The sequence below is a fragment of the Pan paniscus genome, chromosome 10 (genome assembly GCF_029289425.2).
Source record: "Pan paniscus chromosome 10, NHGRI_mPanPan1-v2.0_pri, whole genome shotgun sequence".
Taxonomy (NCBI): Eukaryota; Metazoa; Chordata; class Mammalia; order Primates; family Hominidae; genus Pan; species Pan paniscus.
In genome coordinates this window covers 53686850-53711806 of record NC_073259.2, presented here as the reverse complement: position 1 = coordinate 53711806, position 24957 = coordinate 53686850, and the positions used below count along the sequence as shown (strand labels likewise).

Genomic DNA, 24957 nt, shown 5'->3' with positions numbered 1-24957 from the left:
CTATCTATTCATCTATCATCTATCTGTTTGTCTACCTATCTCAATGTCCCTAGTACAACTAATTTTTAAATTTCCCTTTCTGATCAATACAGGGCAAAGTGTGTGGTCTTTGTGGAAATAACAATGGTGATCTCAAGGATGATTTCACAACAAGATACTCTTCAGTAGCTTCTGGAGCACTGGAATTTGGGAATAGTTGGAAAACAAGCCAAGAATGTTCAGATACAGTGGCTCAGACTTTCCCATGTGATTCAAACCCATACTGTAAAGCCTGGGCTGTGCGGAAATGTGAAATCCTCAGAGACAGCACCTTCAGAGACTGCCACAACAAGGTATCATTGTTCTGACAGCAGTGACTTACACAGGGTTTCCACCCAGAGACTCATGTGCTGTGCTCTGCCTAGGTTGACCCCAGTGCTTACTATGATGCATGCATTGAAGAAGCCTGTGCATGTGACATGGAGGGGAAGTACCTGGGATTCTGCACTGCCGTGGCTATGTACGCAGAGGCGTGTAGTGCAGTTGGAGTCTGTGTCTCATGGAGAAAACCAAATCTGTGTCGTAAGTGAAGTCCACATGTTGTTGTTCTTTCAAAGCGTAATTAGATAGAAGTGTTTTGTTAGACCCTCAGTCTTCCTCTCATATTTTCTATAAAACACATGTTTGTATACCTAGAAACATGTTAATATTTTTGTTTATGATGTGCAAAAATACCTAACTTAAAAAATAAAGCACCTGGCCCAGCGCTTCAAGTTTAATTTTAGTTTAAAAATTTGTATTTTCACAGGGGGAATAATGAATACTGATGGAGACTATTTCTCATTCATACTTAGATGATGAACTGTTTACCTATCTTGGTATATTTACATATCTTTCAATATTTACCGAATATATTACTTTTGCTTAAAGTGCTCACACATGTTTCCTTGAAAACTTTCATAGAGCCCTATAGAAGATGAACTGAAAATTGAGTATAGACTGAATCTCGATACATATGGAATGTAATAACTTTAATAGAAATGAGTCAGCTCTCTTCCTTCTAAGTATTATGAGAGAAAATATAAGAAGGTTAAAATAGAACCCTCATTTTATTCAGTTTTTTATGCACAGGATTAGATTATATTGACATCTTTAGTTACTTCATTTAAGAACTGTTATTTACATATTAAAGAGCTTAATTGTCTAGGATTTAGTTTTCCAATTTAAAGCTGAAATTGAAACCGTGAATCTAGACTATGACCTAAAATATCTCCAAATGATAAAATTAATGTTTACTTTTTTAATCTCAAACTAACCTGACTGTGAGATGGCAAAACAAAGTGCTATTTTGAGTTTATATGCCTTCCCCTCTTGTGATCTATTTTGACTTATATGACAGTTTAGATAAAGCCAAAGGAACTTGATAAGACCTGATATACTTTAGATATGTTTATTATTAATATCACCCCAAATCCCTTGTTAAAATGCTTTGGAAAATGAAAGGTGAAAATTGTCATATAATGAATGAAAGTAATTTAATATAATTCAATTACAGCTGTCTACTGTGATTACTACAATGCGCCTGGGGAATGCAGATGGCATTATGAACCTTGTGGCACAGTGACTGCAAAAACATGCAAAGATCAGCTCATTGGCCAGAAATTTTCTTCACTTTTAGAAGGTAAGACATATTTTAAGAATATCCATAAAGAAGTGCAAATGATATTCATCTTAACTGGAAAGGATTGTTTCTCCCAATTTCGTGTCTAACATTTCGTAATTTAATGAATAGTTATCTTTATTATGACATTAATGTTTCTACATTAGAAACATTTTCTCTAAACATAAGCTTAGTGGGGGATGGGAGACAGCACTCTGATCCTATTGTCACTCTTTATATCTTTGATTAGACAATGTTGTTTAGTGTGAATGCAGTTTCAGAATGCAACATATAGTACAGTCTTGCTTGAGTAGTGTAATTACCGTAATAATTAACTGTATCTCACACTTAAGCAGCATTTTATTCTTAGCATTATATATTTTAGAGAGAAACAAAGAACGGGCAAGAAAACAGGATAACATGAAACTTTTCCAAAAGTCACATCTGTGTTAAATCCTTTGGCGTACTTTTAGCCTATTTTGCTATGACTTCTGTATCTTTACCTACTGTTGCAAAGACAGATATTTGAAACTGGCATTCACATTTCAAGATGTGTATTTACCAGAGCCTGTTTTATGTTACAGCATCACACCCATTATGAAAGTAGCAAATCATTTAAAATTACTTTAAGAATCATTTTAGAAAAAAATAAATCAACCAAAATCTGTAAGTTCTTAGTTTGACATTTCACTGCAAGAAAATCTGAACCTTCTTTTATTTATATATTTTCATTATGAGTGTGATGTTGTTTTGCTATTATCTACTTCACTTCATGGCATCATTTAAGTAATTTTACAAATATATAATATACAGTATAATGTGTTTCAGTAGATAGAGATGAACTGTGGGTATTTTTACACACAGGTTGTTATGCTAAGTGCCCAGATAGTGCTCCTTACCTGGATGAGAACACCATGAAATGTGTCGGTTTATCTGAGTGCAGCTGTTTCTATAATGATGTCATACCAGCAGGGGGAGTGATTGAAGATAATTGTGGAAGAACATGGTATATTCTCTACTAACTTTTCAATGAGCAATTTTGACTTTTGCCTTTTCATTTAGGAGAAAAACCAAATATATGTATGAATATATTATGTTAATAATATATATGTTATGTATACATGTATATATCTATAATTTTTGATCCTGCCATTTCTAAATGAGAAGGCCAGCTTTAGCTTCACTTTATATCAGTTATGTTAGTTATTTTTATTTTCAGACAATTCACATGTCAACAAATGGTTTGTGTAATCTTATACTTAATAATGCAGAACACAGGACAGAAAATGTCATTGTGTAGTTTTAGGGGAAAAGAGTTTTAATTCTATAAATGTAAGATTATGTTCACAGGCTTTCAAACAGTTACATGGAAGCAAATTGACAGGGTCATAGTAGGTCACCACGGCCATCAAATAACATCGTATTTGAAATTGACTATGTAAGAACTACCTTTAAGGGTCACCTGTACACCATTTTTCAGGTGCCCAGAGCTCCTCAGTGAAACGATTGGGTATAGCAGCACATGGAAAAACAAGCAATTTGAATCAATAGTATTCTTTTGGGGAAACAAATATTTACTTCTATTTGGTTTTGTTTGTTTTCAATCAGACAAGTCATTGTTTTAAATTTGTGAGCTGTATGCAAATAAGAGTCAAATTTTCCAATTCTTTCTTTTTTTCTTTCTAAATTTAACTTTCAGCTACTGTATTGCAGGGCAGTTGGTGTGCAGTGGTAAGTCATTAAATTTTACACTAATTGATTTATGAAAAATCAGAGGAGGGGCTGGGAATCTTTTTTAGACCAATCACCAGAAGGGCAGGGACTTAATGCATTAGGCTGTCCCTCCGAGGACTGGTACAATTCCATCCCAGAGCGATTATCCATGGTGAGTCGCTGTTGGAAACCAGTGCTGCCAAGATATGCTGAACAACTGTCAGATGGGGCCATGGCTGATACTCAGGGGGTGCACCTACTGCATACATGCCCCTGCCTAACTGTAGATTCTGGGAATTGAGGGAGTGAGGAGTCAGTGAAAACAGCTTAATGAAGGGAAGGAATAGAAGATGAGAATCAATATAGAATGAATTAAATAACTGAAGGATTGTTCGTGAGCAACACATATCTCTCACTGCAACCTCCACCTCCCTGGTTCAAGTGATTCTTCTGCCTCAGCCTCTCGGGTAGCTGGGATTACAGGCACCTGCCACCACACCCAGCTAATTTTTATGTTTTTAGTAGAAATGGGGTTTCACCCTGTTGGCCAGGCTGGTCTCGAACTCCTAACCTCGGGTGATCCACCTGCCTTGGCCTCCCAAAGTGTTGGGATTATGGATGGGCATGAGCCATTGCACCTGGCCACAACACACATCTTAATAATAAATCTCAAAAACCTTCAAAAGAATACGTGAGCTACTCCTTTTTATATTAGGAATTGCAAGAAGTAAAATAAAAAGAGACATGACTTATAGACAAATTGAGTTGTAGAATTTTTTCAAGATATAAAAATTCCTGTCAATAACAGTAATGTATGATTATTTCAGAAACTGCTCCTACCAATTCAACATTTGCAGGTAAAATCATCATTATATTTTAAATGTTGTATTTCTGATTTATTTGTGTAGCTAATCCTTTATGGTTTCACTTCAATCTATGCCAGTAAAAGGTATGATGGTAAATCTGCTGATATAAAAATTTTAAATTAAACTGAACAGTTACTAGAAATATGTCAGAATATCATTTCATTATATTTCTATTAATTAAGTTAGGAATATGATTAAACATACAATAGGTATTATTAGTTAATATTTATGTTATTAATTCATTAATATTTTAACTGCATATTAGTTAAATATCATCATCCAAAGCTTGATATTTTTAGATAATAATTGAATAAGTGGATGAAGTAGAAGTAAATGTTGCCTTCTGTGAAGTAAATATTTTAAAACCATCATCATGCTGGAGGATGATTTGAAAACAGAAATAAAAAATTATTTCCTTCCTTCCTTCCTTCCTTCCATCCATCCTTCCTTCCTTCCTTCCTTCTTTCCTTCCTTCCTTCCTTCTTTCCTTCCTTCCTTCCTTCCATCCATCCTTCCTTCCTTCCATCCATCCTTCGTTCCTTCCTTCCTTCTTTCCTTCCTTCCTTCCTTCCTTCTTTCCTCCCTCCCTCCTTCCTTCCTTGCCTGCTTTCTTGCTTCCTGTCTTGCTTTCTTTCTTGTTTTGAGGCAAGGTCTCACTTTGTTGCCCAGGCTGGAGTGCAATGGTGCGATCACAGTGCACTGCAGCCTCTATTGCCTAGGCTCATGTGCTCCTCCCATCTCAACCTCCCGAGTAGCTTGAACCATAGGCATGTGCTGCCATACCTGGCTAATTTTTTATTTTTGTAGAGACATGGTCTTGTTCTGCTGCCCAGGCTAGAGTGCAGTGGCATGATCATAGCTCACTGCTTCCAAAGCATTGGGATTATAGGCTTGAACCATCACCCACCCAGAGCATTACAATTATGTTTACTCAGGAGGATGCTGGATGTTAGTTTTGGGACATTTAACTTCTTGGCAATATAAGTACACTTTGAGTTGCTGTAGTACACTTACATATTCCTGCCTTGTGTGATATAAATTGGGATTTTATTTCCTGTTGATTGATACTTGGAGGTGGGTAGTATAAATTAAGAGATAGTACAGAAAATAGGAAACCTTAGGCTTTGACAATTTCTTTAAAATTATGCAGCCTGCTGTAAAATGCTAGTTAAATTTTAGTTATTTTTGGTCACTTATCTGAAGTGAAGTTATCACATGTCAGGGTTCTGAACCACATTCCTTTAAGTTATTATTGGCCCATAAAGAGACCTTATAAAGTTCCTATGGGATTTTGGTTAAGTGATAATAACAGGAAATAGTTATTTTTGGTGGACGTACATAAATATATGGTGTTATTTGTATTGATATAAATAAAAAATTATTTTGTCACTTAACATCTGTACACGTTTCAGAAATTTTAATTTTAGTTTACGACAACTGGTTTCTTGAACTATATTTCCAAGCAAAAATTATTCAATTAATTTATTTTCATAAATATTGTGTTTCCTAAACAGTTTCCACTACAACAGCTACCACCATATTAAGCACCGGAGCAGGTAAATAAGTTAAAAAGTGCTAATTATTTTTATAGCTCCTAAGTGAGCAGCAAAGATAATTTTTAGTTCAGGAATCATGGCCCTTTTTTCAAATTTTTCATTCTCCGTTTATGTATTTGCTAAAGGCCCATGCCAAGTAGGAGGTCTGTATGTAATTGTAACATTAGTAAAGAACATCTTCCCTTTTCAAAGGTTGTCTGTCCTAAGAACATTCTACATACTACTGATGTGGAGGAAGTGGCTATGTCAGAAAATTCTATGTTAAATTCCTTGAAAGTAATTTACAATTTCTTTTATTAACATCAAGAAAATTTTAACTTTAATTGGATGCTTTATCGTTAAAACAGTAGCTAGTGGAGTACAAAAGTATATTGAAATGTGTAAACATCTGATAAGTGAACTTAACTGTTACATTTAATCATTTATTTGCATTCTGGAGATCTCAAAACATGTTTAAATAGATATGGTTAACTTCATCTTTCAATACCAGTTTAATGTTCATTTCCAAATATTTGTCTTCTTCTTTGCATAGCAATTACACTGGTTACCGGTGGCCCAAGCACAGGTAAGCTGTAACCTCTAAGCCACAACTTAATCAATGGGGGATTTTTAAAAACACCCAAACCTTCCTTTGCAGTATTATATCTTTGCAATGACATTTTTAGAAGAAATAGACAAAGTTTCTTTTTTAAAAAAGAATTTTTTATAGAAAGCTTTTGGGGAAAAAAAGCATTATACCAAATGATAAGGTTTTGACCTTTTACTCAAGGCCTATAAATTTTAAAACTAATATTTGGGCTTCTATTCACCTATATGATGATTTTTTTGTCTGATACAGTCATTTCAAGTTGATCCATTTTACATATGACCATAGATGTTCTTGGAAGTATAATTTTCCCTGCACATAAAACTTAGTTTTTCCATTGTTTTCTCAAATTCAGCAGCATCCATTCCAGCAATTACAACATCAAGCAGTGAAACAACAGGTAGGTAAATCAGAAAATCCATAAGTGAAAAATGAAGTTTTGAATAAAGGTTTGTATCTGAAACCTTGAACAACTTAAATATTGGAATCAACATCAGTTTGATTACACATTAAAAATATTTGGGTTTGAATTTTCCTTCGGACCATCCAAACAGTTTCCCTAGTTTAGTTTGCTATTTTATCTTTCCACCTAAATTTAAAAATCCATTGAGTATGCTTCAGTGTCTTTAATGAAAATGAAAATATGAGAAAAAAAAGAATTTGAAAACAATGGCTAACAGACAATTTAGCACTGTGACTCTACACGTTATTGTTGTTTTTAATATATGATAGTCACCTTCTTTTCTTTAAACTAATTAATTATGCAATTAAAAAGATGTCAGTTTTGCTCAATTGAAGATTCACATGCGTAATGTATGTCATTTCTTTCTAGAGCCTATGTGTTTGAGAAAATCATCCATAGATTTCTCCCTTCCAACTCTGCGCTATTTTTCACATACTCACTTTTCTATACTTACGGTCTTTACCCCCAACTTAGCACTATTTCTCTTTCTTTGTTATTTATTAATTTATCCAGTCTTAAATGAATACATTCCTTCAAGTCGCAGACCATGCTTCGCCATCCTTGTATTCCCAATTGTACCTAATGGCAAGGTACAGAATAGTTCGCATTCAGTATTTACGGAGTGAATAAACAACTCTTCTTTTTCCCCGTGGAAAATTTAGAACTCAGGTTTAGAATTTTAGCGCAGAATTTCTGGTGAAGGTTAAACAATTTATTAGATATTAGTTATACTGGTAAATCCGACAGTTCATACATTTCACTCATTAGAGCTAATCTTCTATACAAAGATAGAGTGTAAAACCAAGACTATTATTGGATTATAAATTGATATCATAACATAGAATTATGACTATAATTTAAAACATTTTCTAAATCTAAGTATTGTCTGAGTTATTTTTTAATCAATATATTTTTATATTAAAGGAGTAAATATATGTATAGCTTAAAGCATCAGCCATCGGTGCACAATATTATTAAAACTGCCGAAAACAGCATGCTACTTCCTGTCAAACTTTCTCTTATGTTGGATACCATTAGCAACACAAAGCATTACTGGCTCTTTCAATGTAAATCTCAGAAAGCCTGACACATTTCACAAATGTTCTTCTTCAGTCTGTAATCATAAATTCATTTCCGAAGACCAATAATAGTTTCATCCCAATGGTTTTTTGAATTATTTCTTACACACTGCAGAGTAATTTTCTAGTTACATATTACCCTCAGTCGCAAGCAGTGGACTGCATCCCTAATTCTCAGCCTGGTTCTGTTTCAAAGGTGATTAATTTGGTTCAGTTACTAAGTTCTCCTTTAGTCAAAGTCGTTCATCAGCTATTAAAACTTTTGAATCTTGTGATCATTTAAAGAAATAATTTTTTCCTTGATTTGATGAACTGCATAGATATGCGTGAATCATAAGCAGCTTAGATAACAATTTCATCTATTTCTTCAGTATCATGATGATGATATCTATATCCTATATCACAATACTTACCTAAAACTATTAAAAGTGGTTTGATTTTTCTAGCTTATATATATATATATATATTTTCATTTCAAACACCTAGTTTGGAATGTAATATTCAGTTTTGTCAACCACTTTGTACTGTAGCAAGCAAACTGTCCATGGAAAACAGAAGAACATAAGTAGATTACCCTGACAGGGTTTTTGTGAGCAACTGATTAAGTTTTAGATGTAATATTTTGTCTCATTTACTGTAAAACACTATAAAAATCTTATCAATCATCTTCATGGCAGCATTTTAAAAATTATAAATCAAATGCAGAGTTGAATTATAGGAAAGATTACCTGGGTGATTTTTTCCCTGAATTCATTTGGCATTATTTATGACTTTTGTGCTTTGCCTTACTGAATCCTAATGTTTTATTTAATTTCCCTGAAATTCTGGTAGATATTTCATGCTCTGTAAGTATAATATTAATAATTAACAAAATGCTATGTTAGTATTTTATTGAAAGATATCCTAAAATGACTTTTATTGAGGATTTACCTCATTCTAGTCATTATATTAAATATTTTTCATTCAGCATCTCATTAAATCTGAATCCTCTGATTGTTATTCTGCACAGTCCTCCTCACCTCATCATTTTATAGGTGAGGAAATGTAAAGAGCTTAAGTAACATTTTCAGGGTTATAAGGATCAGAAGGAAAAGGACTTTCTGGCATGATCTAGAGAGAAGTCAGGATTGGTTTTCTTTTCCTTGTTATCCTTGAAAGCCAGAAACCGTAGTCAACATCATTCTAAAATCAGGAGACAAAGAAGTATAAAAATGTTTATTTTTTCCCTCATATTAAAATTTTCCAATTGTGCCACAAAATGTATGTGTTTCAAATAAACTTAGTCAAGTAATCCCAAGGTACAGAAAACATTGATTATCAAATTATCAAATTAATAATATATTCCCAGCATTTATTAATAATGTATGTGTGGCTTATCTTGTTGCTGGAACAGATTAGGAAGTGCTAATTTTCCAGATAAACTGAAGCATACAAAACTTTAATTAAATTTTAGTTAGATGTATCAAATTTCAATTAAAAATAATGATCAGTGGTAAGAATTAGAGGTAATTCTTAGTTCCTTATCTTTTCTGAGGCTATGACCATATCATACTATACAGATGGGCATTTAGAAATCATTCAAATAATGATTAACTTAGTTTTCCTTTAAATCTGTTACTTGAGAGCTTGGAGCATACCAGTTGGCCATCTTTGTTGATTCAATTAACTGGAAATCATAAACAGTCTACTTCAACTTGTGCTAGGGACTTGGACTGAGTACAAACTATTCAAAATAAAACGTGATATTTCTGAATTTTAACAACTAAGAGATGACATGCCGATTTTCTTATGACCGAGGAATCATGATCATTTATATAAAGTGAGGATGGTAATCAGAAGAAACCCAGAAAGTGCTAGATAGGTGTTTACTGATATTTTTATTTTGGAGCTCCAAAGGAAAAAAAGTCACATCTATTATTTTTCATTTTTCATGTAAGAATAAAACATTTTCCTTTAAGAGATACCAACTTATTTTTTCTTTTTACACTTTTTCTTTCTAAATTCATCCAATAAACATTATGCCATTGTGAAAACAAAACAGTTTAAATTGTTTACTTATGGAATTCTTTTTAAAAGAAATAAAGGTCTTTTGTAGGCAATTGTCTTGCACAAATTGTAGGCTTGAAAGATGCATCCTATTTCTTTTACTGACAATGGTGGCGTAAAAGTGGAATTGACAAATTGTGATGAATCCATAACTACAAAATGATTTTTGTTTTTAAGTCTTCTAGTGGTAAGCCTCACTTGATCAGTGATGAGAACAATGAATCCCACATTTGTTTTATTTTAAAATAAATGTTTGGACATCATCACTAGCAAAGGGTTTTTTTGTTTGTTCGTTTCTTTCAAAATATAGTATGCATAAACCAAAGATATTTAAATAGAGATTGAAAAGTAAAAGGTTATATTCAGGTATAATATAACTAAGAAGACACTTCATTTCAAATATGTATTGCCTTTCCATGAGCTATCTATAATAAATGAAAGGATTTGTTTCTTGGACATGGGAACCCATTTCATTTTGGATAATATATTAGTGCTTTTGAGCAGAACCAATATGATAAGTGGGATAAATTAACTTAGTTAAAACTTTCCTACTTTTACTTTTGCTTTGTCTTAAAATGAATCAATTAAACATAAAAACCTATAATTATTGAACACAAAGGTAAGATTTATTTTTAAAAGAGTCTCAGTGGGGCAGTGGGCTAGGGAGTGCAGGTTTTTGCCACTAACTTGTTCTCTGGATAAGTACTGAATAGAAGACAAGGTATGACTTCATTGTTCAATAGATCTTAACTTTTTTGTTGAGGTAAATAGCATAGAAGTAAAGGGTAACTTTTGAGGAGTTTAGAAACACATCACAGAAAACTCTAAAGTGAAAGGGAAGCAATATGCAAACTTTAATTTCTCCACATGCTTTCTGTATCAATTTTCTTTTCCATACAGTGAATGCTTTCAAAGGGCTAAAATACCCTGAGAGATGCCTAACTAACCATTCTAATAAACATGCTATTTTTAGAAGAAAAATTATGCAGTTATGGTGCTTTTCCTCTTTAGATTGACTGATCTTGATAGAGAGCTAATATTTACTGAGCGCTACTCTACGTATGTGGCATATACTATCTGATTTGATACAGAAAATTCCCTGAAGTGATGCCATCATTTCCCCCTATTTACAAATGAATAAATGGAAACACAAAGAGGTTAAGTTATACATTCAAGGTTACTTGCTAATAAGTTGCAGAGATAATTAAAATTCAGAACATATTTCCTAGACTCCAGTCCTAATGCCCCTGTGTTTCCATGTTTAAAGAAGAGGATGACGTTGAATTTAATTTAAATCAGTTATTGAAGTAGCAACATGTAATTACAGATTCTGATTTCAAATTGGGACTTACGTTAAAATCATAGGTTGTTTAGTAGGTTTATATTAAAACAAAAAATCCCCTTTTTGAATGAGTATGTATGATACTGACATATAATTTAAAAGTGGGTTTCTGTTACACAACAATATAATCTGTTAAAATGCATATTTGCTCAAAAATTCAAAATCTTAGAATGTTATCACTGTTAAGTTATATATAAATTTTGTTTATACAATGTGCTTATTATAAAATAGCATCAATCATAAAAAAACAGAATCGCATCAGGCAAAGGGAGGTAGATGAGTATAGTGGAATGTGGAATTCGAGAAATAAGAATTTGAATCCCTCCCCTTAAAGTTTGACCCTGTTTTAAGTCCCTCAAGCAGCCTGAGGTTTAAGTGTTCTCATCTGTGAAGTGGGAACTAATAATAATCTCTACATGGAAAGATTTGAGAAAACAGTAAATGTGATAGTGCAGCTTAGTGTAATACATAGTAAGTATTCAGTAAAGGCAACTTTATTATTGGTGAATTTTATAAGGAATAATTAACTAGGTGAATGAGTTTAATACTTTTTCGGTTACTAATCCGAAACATACTGCTTCCTGAATTAAAGCCAATTTTATGAATTTTTAAATTTTTTCAGAATAAGATATTTTGCAAAAGCTATAGCTCTGCAGTACTGAATTTGTTGTTTATAAGGGGAAATGTTATGGATACTCCTGAAGCTTATCTTTCAGACATGTATTTTAAGTAAAATAAAATTCAATGAAAAAAATGCCAAAATATTTTTTCCTTGTAAAAATTAAAACGATTCTTAGAAGTAATTTAAAAACTTAGTGGTAGCTAAAAAATTAATTAAAAGACTTTATATTAAGTTTATAACGAGGTGAAACACAAGTGGAGAAAGCCACTTGGAAAAGTTTTTAGGGTGGAGTATCATACTACCATGTAGGCATGCAGAGCTTTTAGTGTTTTGGTAAAGGCAGCTCCTCCTATTACTATTTGCGTCTTGTCCACAAAGAAGCTGATGCATATAATTGACAGTATCAAGTACTTCCAGCATGTATGTTCATTTGCAAGTAATGGAAAAATCAGTTGAAACTGTAGTGGTTATGGATGTAAAAATTAATGAGAACGGGAATGCTGTCTCTATCAGTTTTGGTAATTAAACCCAGAAGAAAAGTGAGTTCTCATGTATTCCTGTCAGCAAAGGCTTATGCCTACTTTTATTGCTGTATCAATAATTTCAGATTACATATTCTGAAATTCATTCATGGGAAAAAGGAGCTATATCATAGTAGCCTGACTGGTATGCACTCCAATCTGTGCCTAGTTTAGATAATTCTACGACCCTGATTAAAGATCGGTCCTCGAAATGCACGTGAGCATGTTGCCATCTCAGCAACATCAATTATAAGGAAAGGCCTATAAATATGTTCTTCTGTGCATATGGTAAAAATAGTGATGATCAGCGCACTACCACCTACGATGTGCAACTGTGTTCTTGAATCCATGTTGATTAGAGCATATTTATTTAGATGTGTAAATATTGGAGATTTGATTTTATTCCACATGATAATGCTGCTTTTAATTAAATGTAATCGTCTTCAATTTGAAAGTGCTCAAACTGGATCACTGGAATTCCATAAAGTTTAAATCAATACTGGGAAATGGAATCTGCACCAAAATCTTTGGGAATATCAGGGTCTATCTATTCTTCCACATCATTCTAATCTTGATAGTCTCTGTGGATCATGGCATAACAATCTTTCCATGCTATTCTTGCAATTAGATCAGCAAGATACTTTGATTCAAATGTCCAACTATTGTGCTCATTAGTGAGAAAAGATATTAAGATCTGATTTGGTCAGTTGGTGGAGTCTGTGTGATACTGATTTTGAAAATTCTTAACTAAACCTTGTCAGCTCTTGAGAACTGTCACAAAAACTTTTTCTTAAACTACTTACCATACTTATTTAAATATACATTCTGTAAAGAAATTTGGGGAGACAGGATATTTTATTGTTTACTTGATATTGTGTTCTACAATTTCTAGTCTAATTTTTAATATTTCCATTAACAAGATGAATGGGTAATTAAGAAAACTTGAAAAGTGCAAGAGGTGATGTGTTATACACACAGGCAGAATAACATAAAAAGCAGTATAGGTCACAGTCCTGATTACTGGGTGACTTAACATTTGAGTCCTAGTTTTGTCACTAACCAGCAGTGTGATCTTGAACAAATCACTCAACTTTTCTGAGCCCCATTCTCTATAAGAAAAATGGGTAAAATATTTTTACTCCATTCATTCATTCAGTCTATGAACAAATACTTATCAAGCTCTTATTATGTGCTAGGCACTCTTATAGGCCTTGGAGATACTAAAGTGAATAAAATTGATGTGGTTTCTGCCTTTATAAAGCCTACAGACTAGTCAGGAGTATGGATATCAATTAAGTAATTACAAAAACAAATGGAAACTTACATCAACACAAGAGCTATGGAGTACCTAAAAGGGCATGGGATGAGAGGGAAGGGATTTAATCCAGTCAAGGAGCTCAGGAAAGACTGAAGAAAAGATGATTGAGTTGAGAACTGACCAATGAAAGCTCAAATAGGAGAAGAGGAGGAAAGAACCATGTTCCAAGTACAGAGAACTGCAAACAGCAGGTAGAAAAGATAGAAAGACCAGTGTGGCTGGATGAGGAGTGAGGATCAAATAGATTGTGTGAGAAGTTTGTTTCTCTCCTTCTTTTTTTGAAGTTCCAAAACACTATAAAATTGCAAAATGGTATTGTTTACATAAAGTAAGCAATGGATTTCCATGGATTTTTCAATGAAAATTAACACTGAAATAGAGAAAATACCTGACTATTTATTATTTATGAAAACCTCAAATTAATAAAGGCTTATTTTTAAGTGCACAGGCCCTCAATAAACATTTGATGAGTTTTATCACATCCCTGGCAATGGGCAGGCATTGGGAATACAAAGGTAAAACATGGCCTCTTCCTTCAGGAGTTCACTGATAATCCACAACAGCTGTTTAGGGTAAATTCAAATTTATTTTTATAAACCTGCTATATCAAATCATAAATATAAATTTTAAAAAATATTTCTCCTTTTCCCTCCAAGTCCTTATAGACTAAGTGTTACTCAATATAAAAATATCCAAGCTGCAGACAACCAGAAGCTGAGAAATGTTGAAGAAACCATAAACTGCAAAAATCAGCCTCTGCTTAACAGAGAATTTATTGCCATTGTTGATATACATTCCATTTACTTTGTATTTAGTAGAATTCAGCATATGTGTATGTGTGTGTATATATACATTGGAAAGTACATCATATATGTCACTATTTTAAAAATGAAATAGAAATTTATTATTAACTCTAAACACTAAATATATTACAAATTACTCTATATTGAAAACTACACGACAGCAGAACAATCTCTCTAGTATTTTTTCCTTGAGGTTGGAAAAATTCACATTTCTGTTTTCCTTTTTAGGAACAACTCTAGGTCCTCTCACCGAACCTTTTACTACAGGTCAGTATATTAATTCCTGGTTTTACATGTTAAATAAAAATATCCAACTGTATAAATTATTAGTCACTCTGGGTTTTAAGAAAGAATTTATAGGACAGTTTGGCTTTAGAAAAAATATTTCAAACAAGTAGTTTACTAGGTTTTTACCACTGGTTTTAAATTTTTCTTAAAAACCTTGAATTTTACTTGTTTTCGATCAGTTTATATTGACTGGCTATAGAAACATGGTTTCTAGTTTGATTTTCTTCTTTATCATTAACTATTAGCATAGCATCTGCAACAGTAGTAAATATCTTTATTTTTTTTTAAAGAATATGGGTTGCACATCTAATAACATATGTTACTCTCTTAGCTGTTCTAAGCCTAAAAGTAGCAATTAACTATTTCATGATAGTGTTTCTTTATTGTTATTATCAGCGCCAGGCAACAGTGATTAGGGCATAAGGATCTGCTTATTTTATTTTATTTTTAAATTTTAAAAATTATTTTCAAAAATGTGGATACATAGTAGATATATACATATATAGCATACATGAGATATTTTGATACAAGCATGTCATGTGAAATAAGCACATCATGGAGAATGGGGTGTCCATCCCCTCAAGCATTTACCCTTTGTGTTCTAAATAATCCAATTATGTTCCTTATTTTAAAATATATAATTATTATTGGCTATAGTCACCCTATTGTGCTATCAAATAGTAGGTCTTATTCATTCTTTTAATTTTTTTTATACCCATTAACCATCCCCACCTCTCCCCCACCCCTCACTACCCTTCCTAGCTCTAGTAACCATCCTTCTACATTCTGTGTTCATGAGTTCAATGGATTTGATTTTTCTAGATCCCACAAAGTAAGAACATGTGATGTTTGTCTTTCTGTGCCTGGTTTATTTCACTTAACATAATGATCTCTCATTCCATCCATGTTGTTGCAAATGACTGAATCCCATTCTTTTCTATGGCTGAATAGTACTCCATTTTGTATATTGTTTATCCAGTCATCTGTTGCTGGACACTTAGGTTGCTTCTAGATCTTAACTATTGTAAACAGTGCTGTCACAAATATAAGAGTGCAGATATGTCTTTGGTACACTGATTTTCTTTCTTTTGGGTATATGCTCAGCAGTGGGATTGCTGGATCATATGGTAGCTCAATATTTAGTTTTTGGAGGAACCTCCAAACTGTTCTCCACAGTGGCTGTAGGTTCTGCTTATTTTAAAACAGTTATTTAGAAAAATATATGAAGACCTAGTGTGACTCAGTTCAAGATGCAGAAAGCTATATTTGTAAAAAGGAAAAAAAGGCAATGATATTAAAAGAAATTCTTGGGGAACTCTAGGCAGAAAGTCACTGGCTTTACTGATTCTATTTTCTATAGTAAAATTGATTAAACAGTTAACTCACTCCATGGTAATAAAGTCCTAATAGACTTCAGATGAGAAGTTAATTTTACGTTTTTCTCAGGCATTACTGAAACTTCAGTTCCCATCATCTCAACATCTGGAAATGCAGGCATGACAGGAGTAGTGAGCCCCACCGTCACTGGTGCTTCAGGCATGGCAGGTAAATTAAATTCAGAACAAAGTATACCAGCCTCAGCTAAGCAACCTATTTTAGGAGATGCTACTCAGGACAATATTTTGCAAAATAAAAGTATTAGAGTTAGGTGATTATTCCTCATATGTAATTGAAATGTCATATCTTTAGTCTTTTCACAAGTTGCTTCCTTAAAGTATATCATGTTACAATTATATGTGATCATGACCTCGATAGTTGTTGGCACCTATGCATTTTTTTTTTTTTTTTTTTAGCCAGATGTTTGTTTTTTCTTTACATTTATCAGGGACAACTGGAGTGTTACCAGGTATAACCACAGGAGCTGAACATGGAAATTTAAGTGACTTCAGAACAGATGAGACAAATAAATGAGTCAAATACTATCTCTTCCATAGCCGATTTCTACTAGGAATCCTCTGTTTCAACTTGGCAACAACTTTACCCTGAGTACAACATTAAATAACAGGGCCAAATGTCAGAGCTATTGAAGTCAGCTAAATGACCATGGAGAAAAATTCAATGATTAATATTTAATAAAATACTAATGATATGTTTCTGTGGCACAGGAAGATTTCTGAATTGTCTTCAAATATGTAGTATGTAATTTAATCAACAATTACACCACGGTAGTTATCTGTTGTTATTCGCAGTACGTGAGAAAATAATAAAAGGTTTCCAAGCTGGAAGAGGCAGGTTTAGAACACAGAGTCCTGTCTGCTGTGGAATAGCTAGCTCCACAGCTCTGTGTGTGTATAAAAACCTAGATCCAACAAAAGCCAATGAGGATATGCTTGCCGTACACATCATTGACTGAATTTTAACTACTGTTGGTTTCATGAATAAAATATTTTTGGTTTCCTTAAGCAGAGGTAATTTGGATAGAAAACAAAAAAGCCACAATTCACCCCTGTCCACCATGTAATCAGCTACTAATTTTAAGTATCTCTTAAGTTTCTTCTCTGCATCAATTTGCCTCTGCTTTTGTTCAGATGTTAAACATTTTCAACCTAGCCTCCACCTTGCTCACCTTCCTCCAAACACAATGGTGTTTAAAGTGTGGTTTCTGGACCAGCAGCATCAGCATCTTCTGGGAATTCGTTAGAAATGAAAATATCTGGGCCCACCTGCCTAAAATCAGAAGCTATTGGAGTGGAGCCCAGCAAACACTTTACTAACAAGTCCATGCAACAGATGCTCATCAAAGTGGAAAACTACTGCTCTAACATTTCCACTCCTTCCTCACTTCCCTCCCAATCTATGCTGCCATCAATACCATGGCAGAATGGACTTCCAAAATCTCAACTATCATCATGTCACTCCACTACTTACAATTCTTCAATTGTTCTGATTGCTTTTAATATAAATCAAAACTTCTTTACATACGTACGTGGGTTAAAAGCCATTTCTTTAGTGTATACATGGAACTATTTCTCTTTATGCATTTGCTAACAAATCCATGGCCTAATTTTATTTTTTCTACATTTACTTTCCCTTAGCAATTTTCTTGATTTAAACGTTATAACTTAAACACTTTTTGGAATAAGATATAATTTACGTAACAATTAATGGTTTAAAGGATATAATCAATGTACACTAGCACAAATTAAGAAACTGGTTCATTCCAATTAGGTCAGTAAACTTAAATTTTAGAGTAATGACCATTTGTTTACATTTCTTAAAACCTGCATCAAAATTACTTGGATAATAATGATAAGTCAATCAGCTATCTCTTTTGGTTATGAGGCAGTATGTATAAGGATTTTGAGCAGGGCTACTCAAAGTTTGGTTGACAGATGAATACAAGCCAGATTGTTACCAGTTTTTGATGTAATAAGAAATGAAACAGAGACTAAGCATTTAAAAACATAGCAATTTTACAGGATGATTTTTGTCTATTAAATAAAGACTTGTGTTTCATATGGTTTTACTTTTAAAAATTTCATTTCTCTATTTTATGGCCTTTTTCAAAGTATCCATCTAGCACACACTGGAAATTTTACAAAATTGATCTTTTGCTACAGATTGTTTGAGAAGCACAGGTAGAGTATTAACTGTAGGTAGACTGCTTGAATTTGGCTCCTGGATCTGCTGTCGACCAACTTGGTGACCTGAAGCAAATCATTTAATCACATCTAATAAATAAGAATAATATTATGACTTGTTTCAGAGGAATTTTATAAGAGTAAATGAGTTGGTTTATGTGTAGGACATTTTTTTTTTTTTTTTTGAGATGGAGTTTCATTCTCGTTGCCCAGGCTGGAGTGTAGTGGTGTGATCTTTGCTTACTGCAACCTCCGCCTCCCGGGTTCAAGCGATTTTCCTGCTTCAGCCTCCTGAGTACAGGCATCTGCCACCAGGCCCGGTTAATTTTTGTATTTTTAGTAGAGACAGGGTTTCGCCATGTTCGCCAGGCTGGTCTTGAACTCCTGACCTCAGGTGAGCCACCTGCCTCTGCCTCCAAAAGTGCTGGGATTACAGGTGTGAGCCACTGCGCCCAGCCAGGGAATTTTTTAAAATATATATATTTTTAAAATCAAAAGTAACCAGAGGCCCTCCTGCCCTAACAAGGAGAGGAGAGGAGGGCAACACACCCAGGGGACCAAGCAAAGGAGCTACAACCCCAGGACAATCACGCAAATCAGGACACGTGTTTTAGATCTTGTTAAATGGGTGTAGTCAAAACATGCTTTAGCGCCTGACAAATGGGCATAAGCAAAACATGTAAGCTGCTCAAGAAACTTGAAATTTGACTTGAATCTCCCAGTCTTTTCCTTCAGAAGTACCATATGTTGAAATTACTGCTACTGTGTTTGTCAGGTACGACTGGAAGATCCATGGGCGCTACCACAGGAGCAGGCAGGGGAAGCACACCTGGAGCGTCAGGCACTGGGGCCACCAGCCCTGGGAACCCAGCAGGCAAGACAGAGACCCTTTTGGGGGCTGTGATTGGGGTCTAACACAAGCTTTCCCAAGACCCCAGAATACGATAACGAGATTAAGTAAAGAAAACCAAGGACGATATTTTAGGAAAACGACATGAAACTGAATATCCTGAAATAATTTTTTTTGCTAACTATCCATATACATTAAGCACCATTATTCTTCCAAGTAGGAACAACTGGAGGAGTGGATGCAGCCACCACTGGAGCTGCTAGTGAAAATACATCTGAGAGAGCAGGTACTGGAAGAGCAAAATCATCATGATGCTGTCCTATAGACACGTGAGCTTTCTGCTCAAAAGTTAGTCAGAAACAAGGTTTCTTGGGGAATCCAAACATTATGTAAGGCTGTGTGTCCAGAAGATCAGAACTATACCAACAAGTATATGCTGTATATCTAATACTGTGATAGATTCTCTGTGGGATACAGGAGAAGAATAGGGACATACATTTGTTCTCACTCTACTTTACTATAGAGAGGAAGGAATAAATATTCCTACAGATGTAGATGATAAAGACTAAGAAAGGCAGGAGTTAATCAAACAAATAAAAGATGCATGCTGGAGCATAAGGCAATTGTAGTAAGAAGAGACAATATAATTCAATGCTGAACTACTCAGTGTTGAACAATGAATTATCTGCATGATTACTATATTTTACAAAGAAAGACTCCTTTATTATAATCAGTACAATATCAGAGTTTCCTGATTTATCTGATTTACCTTGAACAAGAACTTAGGATATTTATGAGATAGATTCATTTTTTAAAGGAAAAAAATGTATATTTTAGGTCACTTTTATACAGATTTAACTTTCTTAGCAGACATTGTTTTTTTCCATGATAAAAAATTAGGCACACCGAGGGTATCTGGAGCAACCCCTGCAGTCGGAAGTGGCAGTACCCCTGAAGAAGCAGGCCCTGGAGCCACAGTTTCTGGTAAGATCAACCAGGCTGGACATAATGTCTCAGAAGCTCCCAACCATACCTCCCACACTAAGTGATGCTCTGTAAATTCAGGCTAGAACTAGTATTAGAATGCAGGGCTGAGGAAAGTTGGAGGGATAGTTTCTTTCACTTCCTTTTTCTGGAAACTTCCAAGTAGTCATAGTAACAGAAGTAATAACATGCATACCTGCTCCTGCCTTGGTTTCAGGAAGTACAGGAGTTTCTGCAGGCTCCACCACTGCCAGCCCTGGAGCCTCAGCCACAACCTCTGAAAGCAGCAAATCAGGTAAGTAAAAGGGAAAAGTCAGTGAGTGTGCAGGAGTAAAATGGAGCATGTGGATCTGCCCACATTTTCTTTATTTAACAGCACTGTAAAGAATGAGAAGAACTGGAGTTAGGAAGCCCAGTTACTGACCACAGGTATTGCAGGTAGTAATCGGCCATGCAGATTCAGACAGAGGTTCCTGTGCTGGAACTTCTGAGTCTGTGAGTCTGGAGTGGGGCTAGGGTCATAGTTTGCAATCCTAACTACAAATTAGAATCAACTAGAGAAATGTTTGAAAATACATATTGAAGAATCCTTCACAGACTAATTGAATCTGTCCCTGGAAGAAGGGACCAGGCATTAAATATTTTTTAAAAGCCTCATGGGTCCCACATGCAACCTGGGTTGAGAACCGCTAGGTTCAAATATCTGAATATTGAACAAGTAAATAATAAACAAGCTTATTTACAAGGAATAAGTAAATAAGCACTCTGAGGGATGCCAACAATCATATACGATTCTTATGATCAATTTTTAGAAAGAATGAGCCATTTCTGGAAATGAAGAAGTGTAAACAAAAGGTATTTTGAAAGCAGAGAGTAGCACCCTATGTTCTGCTAAATCAAAGATCATGATACATATTTATTGTCTATTTTGAAAGGAACTACTGGACCCTCAGTGGGTGGAAAAACTGGAGCCACAAGCAGTGAAGCGACATCATCTGAAGGCATGTCAGGTGAGTAGAGGATGTCATTCCGAGGCTGTGGCTTTTGGTGAAAAGGACAATATTTCATCAGACCTCTGCAAATTTCACTAAGTATAAATGCCATCCAACAAAAGATAGAATGGTATATAACTTATTAACATTTTTCAAGAAAAGTTTTAATTTATGCTTTCTCTAAATATTTCCTTCAAAACTACTATGGCACTGGGTTGTCACAATAATGTATATGCTCTCCCAACACTGTGTTTGTCAGGTGTAACAGGACAGTCTCTTGGATCTACAGCTGGATCTGACAGTGAAATCACAGCTAAAACATCTTTCCCTGGTTCCAGTCCACCTGGGAAACTCACCAGGCCAAGCCCGGGCTCACCTGGTCACTTTAGTGGTGGTGAGTCACAAACCTAGTTGGAACTTCAAATTCTTATAAGTTTAAGTGAATTTAGAAGGGATGTAATTTTACCACAAATGATCATGGATAGTTTAAGTTGACCACCTACCTCTTTAAAGAAACCCTGAAATTTTTTCAAAGAGTTACTTCATTGTAACCATTTATGTAGACTAGGCTTGCCAGAGAAAATATAGGATACCAGTTAATTTGAATTTCACACAAATCAGGAACAGTTCTTTTAGAATGAGTATGTCCCATGCAATAATCAAAACACAGTGTTTATTGTTTGTCTGGGATTCATATTTAACTGGGTGCCCTGTATTTTTATTTCATGATTTTGAAAACTCTGATGCAGACTGAGCACTGTTGCTCTTTTCAATTAGGAACAACTGAAGGGGGAAATGTAGCCACCACTGGAGCTGCTGGTGAAAACACTTCTGGAGCATCAGGTATGGAAAGAGCATAATCAGAATAAATCTAGAGAGTAGAAGTGTAATTTTTTAAAATTACAAAAGACAAGTTTTCCTGGGGAATTTAATTATTATTATTTGTGTAATGTCAAAACTGCAGAAGATCAGAAATAAATCAAGAAATATTTGTTGTGTGTTCAGTATTATCCTGGGGGATACAGACAACATAAAAGAGGAGTAGAGTAAGGTATTTGTTCTCATAGAACTTCATTTCTGAGCAAAAGAAATTAATATTTATAATACACACAAAAGCAAAACCATGCAACGCAAAAGATAATCAAAGTGGAGGAATTGTTCAATGACACGCATTGGAGTAAGACTTGAGAGGCACTTCTAGTAAAGTGACTGATTAATTTGATTAAAACAACAGAATTATTCTATTTTGAAAAGAATGTATTATAATCAGTGCACTACAAGCTGTGTCTGTATGCCCCAACTTGAACAAAAACTCAAAATACAAGGAAGCTGAGTGAAATTTTAAGAATCTATCCAACTGCAAGGGAATAAAAAGTAGTTATTCAGGTTTTGGGGAAGGAGGATTAAAAACAAAATGTTCCTCGAATCCAGAACCCCCTGCACAAAGGTAGTACAGAATAAAATATAGGTTTATTATTGAATAAGCATTAAAACAGAATATGATGCACATCAGAGGCAGTCTGTTAAGAGACTGCAAAGTCAGAGAGATATTTCACTCTTTTATATTATATAGCCAAGCAGATATGACCTACTACACACATGTTCTCAATATAAATGATTATAGTCTTCAAGTAGAAGGACTTGAGAGCACCATTTATTACACATAGTTCACCCTAAATTCGTCTCTGGAAATGAAGCAAGTGAGTAAGCTGAATCTGTGAAGAACCTTCCTTAACCTAATTTCTTACATATTATATCTCTGTTGTAAATATCTGATGACCTGGTTAAATATTCAAACACACTAAAAATCCTTTTATCACAAGCAGAATGTAATTTAATTAGTCATAGTATCAACCTGATCCTTAATTTGCACTGACACTAGTAGAATCGAATAGGATTTAAGCTCAAGAAACCAATGGAAAAAAAAAAAAAAAAAAACAAACAGGAAAATAGTGGCTGCATAAATTAGAGTCTATAGATACCTCTTTCTTCAAATCATAAAGATCAAAACAGAGCCCACACCTACGGTGTGTAGAGGAGACAGAGAAGAGCCAGACTCCAAAAACTGGGAACGATGGCTCTGAGGCTCACCATAGGGCTGAAATATAGGTAAGGGCATCACAGAAAATAGAGAAGTATAGAGAGGTCCTAATAGTGGTAGAATACCATGATTCTAGTGGTTCAATCAACTAGAGTTGAGCCTCCAAAGGAAAGCCCCACAACTTGAGTGGAAAATGCTGAGAGAAAATCTGGGACCTGGCAGGTCAGAGAGCCCCCATGAATGGAGTTGAAAGAGTACTGGAGAATGCATGGAAGTCTTTGGACAGGGGAGCAACCCTTGGAGCCTGGGTGCCAAAGGAAAAAAATACGTATGGAAAAATAAGGGTCTCAATAAAACAAGATAATAATGAAAGCATCAGAAGACAGACAAGGAAAAAGTGCCACTTATAAACGAAGCTCCTTCACTGTAAGAACGTAAGAGGGGAGCCCTTTATCTGAGAAATCTGGGAAGTATACTGAAGCCTCCCTGCTGCCCCCTGCATAGAATCTCCCGCTATTACTGGCCCACAAAACAATAATAATAATAATAATAATAATAATAATAATAAAGAAATTCCAGTATCGATACACAGCTATTCCTTTATATACATTTTCAAAAACTTTGCAGCAATAGCAAGCAAATTCTAAAGATCTAGTCATGAAGCAAAAGAATACAAAAACATAACATTAACGTAAAATAACTAAGGAAACAACTGCAGCTACAAAGATACATCAAAATTACAGATTAAAAATTAAGACTGGAAATAGATAAACAGCAGGAATGTTAAATTGGAATTGGTAAAAACCCAGGAGAAAATTGAAGAAAAAGAAAAATTATCTCAAAAGACCAAATAGCAAGGTGTTCCATTGAGAATAAATAAAACTGAAAATACAGCAAGGATAATAGAGGATAGAACTGAGAAGAGGTAAACCCTACCCCTGAAATATTGCAGACACTTTCACAAAAGGTATAATGGGCTAGAGAATGATATAGTTTTAGGAAACAAACAAAAGTATCCAAGATATATTATTGCCGTATCTGGAGAAGAAAAAGCAATGAAACAGAACTAATATTTAAAATTATAAATAAGGAAAAACATTCTGAATTTAGAAAAAACCCCTAAATCTATGTAGTGAAATAACCTATCATATACCTGGAAGAATTAATCCTGAAGAGTCAATTATGCAAAGTATTCTGAAAAACAATTGGACTTGCTGTACTCATAGATAACAGGTAGTAAGTAGTCAAGCGAATTATTTAAATCTCATGAGCTAAGTACAAGAAGCTTCAGTTTACAAAAAAGGAAAAATGAGCATTCAGGAAGAAACTAATGCTTGATTATTTTTATTAATACTGATTTTTAGTGACTTTTTCAAAATTAAGGCATCTTTTAATGTAATTCATAATATTAATAGTAGATCTAAGGGAAACAAAACGACTCACAGAGGCTAAAAAGGTATTTGATAAACATTGAATGATCATTTCTGATGGGAAAAAAAGACCACTCAAAATAATAGGAATGAATGGATACTTCCTTAAAACAGGGCCAGACTTGGTGGCTCACACCTGTAAGCACTTTGGGAGGCCGAGGCAGGCGGATCACTTGAGGTCAGGAGTTTGAGACCAGCCTGGCCAACATGGCAAAACCCCGTCTCTACTAAAAATAC

The 24957-nt window shown here is 34.4% G+C and overlaps 1 protein-coding gene across 1 annotated transcript in view; it reads left to right on the top strand.

Moving 5' to 3' along the window:
• The window catches only part of MUC19 (mucin 19, oligomeric), a 193102-nt gene that overhangs the window by 59739 nt on the left and 108406 nt on the right, over positions 1-24957 (top strand). Inside the window, exons 38-54 of the mRNA XM_034935026.2 lie at positions 93-332; positions 405-561; positions 1535-1660; positions 2504-2645; positions 3339-3370; positions 4180-4209; positions 5733-5774; positions 6307-6339; positions 6716-6760; positions 14783-14821; positions 16289-16387; positions 19494-19559; positions 20174-20257; positions 20475-20552; positions 21193-21267; positions 21509-21643; positions 22027-22092. Coding sequence (XP_034790917.2) covers positions 93-332; positions 405-561; positions 1535-1660; positions 2504-2645; positions 3339-3370; positions 4180-4209; positions 5733-5774; positions 6307-6339; positions 6716-6760; positions 14783-14821; positions 16289-16387; positions 19494-19559; positions 20174-20257; positions 20475-20552; positions 21193-21267; positions 21509-21643; positions 22027-22092 — 1489 coding nt within the window. The remainder of the gene's footprint in view (positions 1-92; positions 333-404; positions 562-1534; positions 1661-2503; positions 2646-3338; positions 3371-4179; positions 4210-5732; positions 5775-6306; positions 6340-6715; positions 6761-14782; positions 14822-16288; positions 16388-19493; positions 19560-20173; positions 20258-20474; positions 20553-21192; positions 21268-21508; positions 21644-22026; positions 22093-24957) is intronic.